The sequence below is a fragment of the Phalaenopsis equestris genome, unplaced genomic scaffold (assembly GCF_001263595.1).
Source record: "Phalaenopsis equestris unplaced genomic scaffold, ASM126359v1 Scaffold000002, whole genome shotgun sequence".
Lineage (NCBI taxonomy): Eukaryota > Viridiplantae > Streptophyta > Magnoliopsida > Asparagales > Orchidaceae > Phalaenopsis > Phalaenopsis equestris.
The window spans coordinates 66,212,708-66,222,524 of record NW_018164444.1 but is presented as its reverse complement, the minus strand read 5'-3'; the positions used below and the strand labels follow the sequence as shown (position 1 = coordinate 66,222,524).

The following is a 9,817-nucleotide window of genomic DNA, read 5'->3' as shown; positions in this document are numbered from 1 at the left end:
TGGGCATTGAGCAAGGTGGAGTTCAGTTGCATTGTGACAGTCAGAGTGCTATTTATCTGGCTAAGAACCAGGTGTACCATGCGAGAACCAAGCACATTGATGTCAGGTATCACAAGATCAGAGAGTTGATTGCTTCTGGGGAGATACTGTTGCAGAAGGTTCATACTGATGAGAATGCAGCTGATATGTTGACCAAGCCAGTTACTATCAACAAGTTCTTGCATTGCTCGGACTTGTTGAAACGGTGGTGCAGTTGTAACTCCTAGGTATTTTTCTCCTAAGGGGCTGGATATTCACCAAGGTGAAGATTTGTTATGGTATGGCTCATATACCATATCGGGACAGACGCTGGATCGAAGCGGAGCGGAGCGGAAGAATCTGTCCAAATTGGGAAGTTACGTGGGTTGGGGTGCGGGGGAAAAGCCCCGCGGTTTGGTACAGGGGTAATGTTGTAATTACATATTGTGCCTAGGTTTACTCCTGGGGTTATAAATAGGTCTGTTAGTAACCCCATGAGGCATCCCTGGTTTCTGTAAACCCTTTTCTGAATAGTGAACGGAACTCGTCGCGGTCTGTTAGTAACCCCATGAGGCATCCCTGGTTTCTGTAAACCCTTTTCTGAATAGTGAAAGGAACTCGTCGCTCTGCTCCCGAGGACGTAGGCATCATTGCCGAACCTCGTTAAATCTCTGTGTTCTTCTGGATTTGTGTCGATTCCTATTTTTCTTCGCCCTAATTTTCTCAACATAATGGCAATCATATGCTTAAAAAAATTTCAATACAGGATTTGCAAATAAGAATAACTAAAAAAGATTTTTTTTTTTTAAAATCAAAAGCTTACCTAGAAACTGAACCCTAAATGAACAAAGGATGAGGCCTTTTTCAAAACTTATAAAACCAAATGACATGTAATAAATCTCTCAATTGATGTAGTGGTACTGCTCCTAATTTTTAAATGGGGGGTCTAGGATTCCATTTTTGCGGCGAAAAAAAACCTGTAGCTTTCAAAAACGAATACAAAGAAGTAGCATCAAATGAAACAAATGCACATTGTCACTATAAATAAATATTTCATTATAGACAGTCTTGCTTTAAAAATTTTAAGTCAAAAAAATAAAATACAATAAACAATGGAAGATAATAATACCGTACATCACAAAATTGAATTATTCGTAAGAATGCTAACCATTTTTAAATTAGAATTATTTACAATTACATATCTATCTCAATGAAACTCCACGGTGTTCGCCTTGAACCCCAATCTCTCCATAACCGGATTGAGAGATGAATTATAAAAGAGCTTGTCATATATCCAAACTAGTGTATAAATTCGAATATGAAAAAGAAGATTGCATAATGATGAAATACATTCAAGATTAATCCCGCGTTATAAGTTCCACTAACACATCATGCACATAACTATTCCCCCATAAAGTAAAATGTCGGCCGAATGAAAAAAAAAAGAAAAAATCATGTAAAAAGTATTAGGAAGCATGATAGTTCTTTAAGAAAAAAGCTGCCTTTTTTTTTACTTTTTTCTGTTCTTGGCCTGTGGGATTCTTGAAATTTTGTAGTCCAAACATTGCCATTATTTTATAAGAGCATATCATGCAGCTTAGACCATATTTAAGCTTTCATAAAAAATTCAAATGTCAGAAAACTTTTCAAAGTTCTTATATCAGAGAGACATTAGAAAAACAACACTTAACCTCACATAAATTAGGATTCATAAATTCAAGGGAACAAAAAAAAGTCGGAAGAATATCTCACTGCAAAAAGGCAACAGAAAATGTGTTGATATCTTCACCCGATCCAACTTGAGTTACAATTGCAATACTGGAATTATTTTAACTTCACGGATTTAAACAGAGGAGAAAAAAAAATTTACAAACATGCACCAAATTTTCAAGGGCAATTCACACGAGTTTAATAAAAGAATTTCATACAGTTTAGGCTATCATACACAATTCAAATGTTTGTGGAAACTGGAAATTTATGCAGTTAAATTCACATACATCAGGATTCATGCTCTCCAAGGAGAAAAAAGTCAGTACAATATATCCTACTAAAGGCACAGACAAACAGACTTAAATCTTCAACTAATCAATTGAATAAACTTGAATTACGAGTTCTGTACCAACCACTTTCAACTCAACTTTCAACTCAAAGATTGAAACAAAGAAGGAAAATAATTCCAGCAAGCTCTAAACCAATCAAAGAGCAAGGGCGAATGCAGAAAATTTGAAAAACATCCAATGATCTCAAAGATCTGCACTACTCGCACACCTCACAAACATACTCGGATCATCAAGGAACCAAGGAAAGCATAATAAGGTACCAAGTACAATCAGGTTAAGAACAAAGGTTTAAAATAGTTTCATGAAGCGTGAAGAACCACAAATCACCCCAATCTTCCAGGCCCCAACACATAGTGAGACATGGAACATCCCTACTTGCAGGATAGCCTACACAAGGATCAATTATGATTTTGCCCAAATCCAGCAGACATGCAAGGAATGAGAAAATTTTGAAAATAAACTTAAACGGAAAAATTATAGCACGCGTGCAAGGGAATCAACCTAGACTTGAAACAATCTAAGGTGGCAACGGAGTTCTCGACGGAGATCTCGACGAGGAGTCCGGCGATCGCAAGAACGACGAGTGCCGCAGCCTCGTATACCAAGAGGAACGGAGCGGCGAAGAGGATGCGAGAGACGAAGAGAAAAACGACGACCCTCTCGCCATTGAAGAGCTCGACCGCTCCGGCCATGACACGAGGAAGAACAGGGATACCAGCAGGCGGTAAGAGCGGTAACCTTCATTTCAGGAAGAAGTATTCGAGGCAGAAGAGTCGTTTTATAGGTTGAGCCAGTTGAGCCAATTGCGACGCGTTTAGACCCGGATCGTGTCGGCCCGATAAGGCCACTTCCGGATGCTGGAAGTTTAAATAGTTAATTTCTAGTAGGGTTTTTTACAAACCTAGCACACCATATTTCTATATTTATATATTTCGCATCCAAAATCTTAATATTAACCTATAATCCTGTCAAACAGTATAAATGACAATTTTAAATTCAAATTTTAGTGTAAGTTACTGAAAAGAAACATATCATTTCAACACACATTTTCATTATGTATTATATTTATTAAGAACAAACACTAATTTGCATTCACATCATTGATTTACAAGATTGAATTATACAAAATTAACTCGAACAATTCAACAAGTTCAAAGGGTATCAGATATCGTAAAATGTATTGTGATTGCAACTTACTAGATTTGAATTTTCTCATCTCAAATGACTGTCAATTAGAATATAGTATAGCTCTACTCTCCACGGACATTCTCAATGCGAACAAACAACGGTAATGCGAGATTTATTGCTAGCTACAAATTTTAGATCAAAGTCATTTTTTACTGCAATTGACCAGAGAACTTGCTTAAAATAATGCGAGTCATGAAAACGTGTGTCAACTTTCAAATCATTTTCAACACCAGCTTGGATAATTAGATACCCCCTATTATAAACCTCTCTCTCTCTCGATATTTTCATTATATGCGGTTTGGATATGGAGAACAACCTTCTAATATGTTATTAACTACCAATGTTTCTTGAAATTGCGAACAAACTTCAATTTTCCACAACTTTGTGTGATGACCACTGTCTTAACTCGGTCATCTCTACTCAAGTGAACAATCATCTCTGCAATTTCAATGTCATTAACTATAGGCATATGCTCATTGGGTGATGTTCCACATCTATGATATTGTAATTTATACAATTCAATTCAACATCTTCATTTGACACTACCAAACTAAACATATTTTTCTGACATTTAATAATTTTTTAGCAGCTACCTATGTTTTTTTCTTGATTGAATTCTAACTTGCATCCAAAATCCAACATATTTGAATGTGATGGATAAGCTCTTATTTTGATGTCATTAAGTCAACCTTGAATTTGGGCCACACCACCCATACATAAGAAAAGAATAATGCAAGCAAATATGAATCAGACTTTGGTGAAACTAATTAAAGGTTCACACCACTTATTCATTAAAGCAGCTCACATAATAAGAAAATAAATTTATTTAAAAACCTACAATTTTGTCAGTCATAACAAGAAAACTCCATAAAGTAACAAAACTCTATGAAATTCATTAAATTGATACATCTTTTTGTTGTAATGTTTGATTTTTTATTACAAACTCATGTACTCTTTCGACACATTTTTTTTACTCAGAGTTAGAAAACATATTTTTAAATGTAACGAAATCAACAAATTCAACAATTGGGCATACTTGAAAATTAACACAAACTCTTAGCTTTACAATGAACTTTTTAAATGTATAGTTTCACAATCAAAATGACATAGAACTAATCAAATTCTTCAAAAACATGTTTTCTATACATAAGCAATTAAATTATGATAAATACAAGCAAACTCAAAATTAGCAAGGGCTCACTTCATTATTCAAAATTAGAGAACATATTTTGAAATTGGTGAAGTTATTAGATTCTTTCTTTTGGTTGGATATAGTTTGGAATTCCCATATGTTTTCATATTTGCACACACAATTATGGGCCATTTTTTAGTAGAGGCTAAAGCATGTGAAGGGTTCGAGGAAGGGGAGTGAGAATGTGTTTATCTTCGTCAATGGTCTCTGGTAGAATTGGACCGGAAGGAGGAGAAAAATGTAAATTTTAGAGGCCTTTGTATGCCTCAATCCCGACATTGTCTTTTTAGAACCAAGAACTTGTAAAACTCCTAAAGGAAATCATGAAAGAAATTCGAGCGGAAGAAAGAATGAAGGAAAAATTACCTTCGCCAATGGTTTTTGGTAGAAGCGGGCTGGAAAGTGATTGACTGGATTTCAAAGGTATTTGTATGTCGTGACGCAACATTGTCTTCCTATAACTCGTAAACACCAACAGAGCTCGAACAAAAGGAAAATGAAGGCGAAAATTTGGAGTTGCGTGTAGGAAAAAGAAAAGTAAGGGAGTTCGAGCGCGAGATTTCTCATGCATGGAAATAGAAACATGAAGGGAGGCTTGACTGGATGTGATATGAAGTTTTGATGGTATAGATGTAAAAACTTAAGCTTAGTTATTACATATGTAACTACATAGGAATTAGGTGATATATATGTAAATACTCCTATTTCTATTTACCCTTTGTCTAGTCAAAATATGTTCATTATTAAAAGGTGTTTAAAAATATTTTATCATATGAAAATGGATTATTCGTATCTTAATATATTGTTCAATTTATCTTATTATCATATTATAATTTAATCAAGAGATAATTCTTATTAATATTTTAATAAGAATAATTGTAATTGCATAATTTAGTGAGTCATGGGAGCATAGTGCTCATCAGGTTATCGTATTAATTGATTCTTATGCACAAGATTATGAAAATTAGGCTAATTAACCAAAAGATCTATGCGCTTAAAGGTCAACAACAAATATGAATTCAACTGAATGATGGAATAAATGTTAATTTTGTTAATATAATTTAAATAATATAATAATGATGTCTTCACTTATTTAATATCACACCCCGGGTCTGAAAAACGATAGACCCCGACAACGCAGAGCATGATGAAATAAAAAAAAAATACATGTTTGTTTTTTTTTATCAAAGAAAGACTTTCAGTGCAAATAAAAAAATGTAAAATTTTTTTATACTTAAATGTTCACTGTTACAACTGGACTGAAAATAAAAAAGCTCAACTGGATCAAAACATAAATGATAACATAGAACAATTACTCGAATCTAACAAAAAAAAACAATAGGTAAAAAAATACCCAGGAAAAATACTTAAACTATGAAACTAAAACTAAAAAAGTCTGCTCTGGTGGAGATGGTTATATTGATGGCTGAATAAAATCTTTTATGTAGAAAAAAAAAATCAAAAAGTGAGTTTGACAAACAAACTCATTAAATAACAACTATTTATTAAAGTACAAACGACAAGGAGAATTATGCATACAATATGAACAAGAAGGAAGAATCACTATGTGCATATGTAACATTATGAGACAACAAGAGGGGTAAATATCAATTATGCATCTCATCAGAAACCATGCAATCATTCACAATCAAGTTACTTATCATTTAACTTTCATTCACATTTATATATACTGTCTGTTTTAATAAACACCCTGAAACTGGGAAGGTCAATACCAACTCAAGAAAACTCGTTGATTCCCTGTAGAGTCGTTACTCTGTGGCCATGTCGGTCCAATTAGCCAAAATCCAATTGGGTGTGTGCAGCAATGTTAATTAACCACAAAGACTGTAGTGGAAAGCTACAACAGAAACTGATGACAGATGTCATAGTTGGTTACATAGGCAACAATTGGTAGCTATAGTAGCATTTGTTGGTCATAGCAGCCGTAGCTAAAACTACAGTAGTTGTTAGCTACATAGGTCATAGTTGATCACATCAACTTTAGTTAGTTGTGTAAGCCGTAATTGGAAGTTGTGATAACATCAATTGGCCACAAAAGTTGTAGTTGAAAGTCATAGTAGCAATTAGCTACATTTGTAGTTGCCTGTCACATTGTTTTTTTTTCCTCTCCTAAAACTACAAGGTAGACTTTTATTTTATCTGTGATTGTATGAACTCTAAGCTGATATCGTCCATCATATTAAAACTATGGATCAACTTGACGATCTTTTCACCAAGAGTCTTCCAACACCTCATTTTCATACCATTCGGAGCAAATTCACTCTTCCTACTAATCACTAATTTGAGGGGCAGTGATAGCCTCATCAAGTAATTTGCCATTCTTGCATGCTGGAAACCTCAGTGGCTTGGTTGCCTGCATCATGCTATAGGTGCATGAGATTAAATCAAGACTGTACACCTGTCCTCTGCAAATAATCAATTTTGACATTCTGTTATAAGGAATCTATTCCATGGATATGCAGAGAGAGAGAGAGCTGTAACAATTTACAAGTCCATGAATCAACAAATTATGAATCCATACATTATTTTTTAGGATATTGAATGGGAGAGAAAACAAGGAGACAGCCCTGAGGCCATGGAGGAAGATGATGCAGATGAAGTTGCATAGATCAAAGCAGCCCATTTTGAGGAATCCATGAAGTTTGCTCGAACAAGCGTCGGCAATGCCGACAATCACAAGTACCGGCGGTCAAAGGGATTCAGGGGCGAGTTTCTATTCCCTCAGTCATCATAGTATGGAACTACAGCTGCTGGCTTAGATCCATGTTCATCATCAACAGATGTTGTGATGAAGATTATCTGTATAGGTAAGAGTTTATGACATGGAATAAATACAGAATATGCAATAATATTTTTGTACTATAGCTTTGACATCATTTAATATGAGTCACATTTGCAATAATACCTAGGATTAACCATAGAGGCTGTTTGAACAGCTCCCCTGACATGTTAGTTGCTGTTTGAACACCCTTCTTCTCCTTCTTTCTCTGTTCCTTCCCTATCAGGAATAGAGATTAGTTGGGGACATTGCATATCTAACACCTAAATTTATATATATTATGCATGAAAATGTGTATTTTACTTCTAAAAGTAAATGAAAGTGATATTTTTAATGTCATAATAAGGATGTCAGTGCTATGCATGCAAATATGAAAGTTTAGGTGTTTGATTTGTAAATGTATAATAATAGTGTGGTAAGTATAAAAATGCCCCTAAAATTATTGGTTTTATTTTAATACTTTTTCAAAACTATAAGGTGAGCTTTAAAATATTTTTTTTCATGGATATGAAAAATATAGGTAAAATATGTGCGCTCTGCTTCTTAGATGTGACTCAAATGCTATCAAGTAAAGCTAACTTGTGAGCTGGCTCGTGAACAGAGCTCGATGAGTTAACAAGCCAAGCTCAAGCTAGCCCCAAGTTCGGTCATTAGCTCGCGACCCGACTCATTAAAATAAAATTTAATGTAAAGTATACTCAAAATATATATTAAATTTGAAGATTTTTAACTTTAAAGTATTGATATGTCACGAACAAATTCTTATCATCCGACACGGATCTCGAAGCAACTTGTTGAGCAATGAATGTTCAAATTTTGATTAAGAGCAACCAGAGCTCCGAGTTCAACAAACATACGGTCAAACTGACCGATTTGACGAGAGAGACCCAATAATGTTAAAATTAGTCAAATTTGAGTCAAACCAAGCTCATAGCAAACCATTAAACCACTTTTAGAAGTTTTTTGAACACATTTAAAAAATCACACAGATGCAAATCCAGCAAGCTCATGGTCGAATTGAGTGTCTCGACAAGATGGATCCAATGAGCCTAAGATCAATCAATTTTGATATCATTAAGACACTCAAATGTCCATCAAATATCACATGATCAAAGGGAACTCTTCTCACTTTCCTATCAAAATGATTCATATTTCAAAATTAATTGCACTCATAATTATATAAATAGAGACGCACCCCTCTCATGAAGTGGAGAAAAAGAGCTTGAGGCTTGAAGAAGAGCTTGAAGCTTTGAGAAGAATTTGAAGTATAACATCACTCATGCACTGTCGACTCACGCCGCCGACCACCACCTGCCCCCGTCAACCACCACCTGCAGGTCGTCGCCGATCACTATTGTCGTCGCTGATCGCTATTGATCGTTGCTCATTCCTTGCAACGTGTTCATGCTCATGTCAACGTCGTAACTCGGGAGACTTTGTAACATTTTCTCACCTGTGTAACAAGGGGTCTCTGTAACCATCAAATTATAATAATTTTTTTTAGAACAAGATCAGACCCCGGGGTTTTTCACTATACTGGTTCTCCACGAAAAAGTTGTCTCAACTTGCTGTTTCTTTCATTTGAGCGCGTGCTAAATTCTCATGCAACGATAAGATGATAATTCATTACTCTACCGCCGTGAATTTTCTAGCACAAATCAATTATTAAAAATGTTTTAAAAAATAATATTTTATATATTATATAATTTCTTTCATAATTGCTCATTCTATTTGTCATTTTATTATAACATTACTTTAAATTAATATGTTTTTTCTGTCATTTATAATAAGCAAATCATACGTTGACTCGACTTCGTAGATGTAAGCTCAAACTCGATAAAACTAATCGAGCTTAAGATCAAACTGAGGGCGGCTCGACAACAACTCCACTAGTTTAATTATATTTATACCAGCCCCTCTTTCATTATCACATCAAAAATATCATCATTTTAATTTTTAAAAAGTGAAATACAAATTTTCATGCATAGTTAAGTTGTCATGTATGCAAAAATTAAAGTTCATAAAACTCATGAACTCTATCAAAATGTTGTTCCTTAAAGAGTCTTGCAATATCTAGACTACAAGATTAATGCAGCATTTACATACACACCCTAAATTCTCATATATTTACCTGAATGCCTAAACATTGATATTTACACACATCCCACTCAAGTCTTTAACATCGCTAAACAAAAAAAATCTCCATCATTATCTTCTTAAAAGTGAAACACAATGTTTAATTTAGTGGTTCATGACACCAAAATATTGTGAACATAAATATAGTGTATTTCTTATAAGAAAAATTCGGATGCATAGCACACAATTCTTATAGATTTAAGTATCTTACAACTAAACTTTTATATTTACATGCATGACATTGTGCTTATGCATGGAATATAAATTTAATTATTAAAAAATGATAATTAGTTTATGTAGCTAGGGGTGTAAACGAGCCGAACACGAGCGGGACTAGGCTCAGCTAGTGTTCTGCTCGTTTATATTTCGAGCACAAAAAGTGTGTTCGTGTTCGGCTCGTTTGCTTAGCAAGCCGAACACGGT

General features: G+C 34.5%; 1 protein-coding gene across 2 annotated transcripts in view; it reads right to left on the bottom strand.

Annotated features, from left to right (window-relative positions):
• LOC110039309 (dolichol kinase EVAN) overlaps positions 1-2,811 on the bottom strand; it is a 23,132-nt gene extending 20,321 nt beyond the window's left edge. For both annotated transcript variants that reach the window (XM_020744329.1, XM_020744328.1), the window contains exon 1: positions 2,580-2,811. In XM_020744329.1, the coding sequence (XP_020599988.1) occupies positions 2,580-2,770 (191 nt within the window). In that variant the 5' untranslated portion in view covers positions 2,771-2,811. The remainder of the gene's footprint in view (positions 1-2,579) is intronic.
• Positions 2,812-9,817: the final 7,006 nt, after the last annotated feature.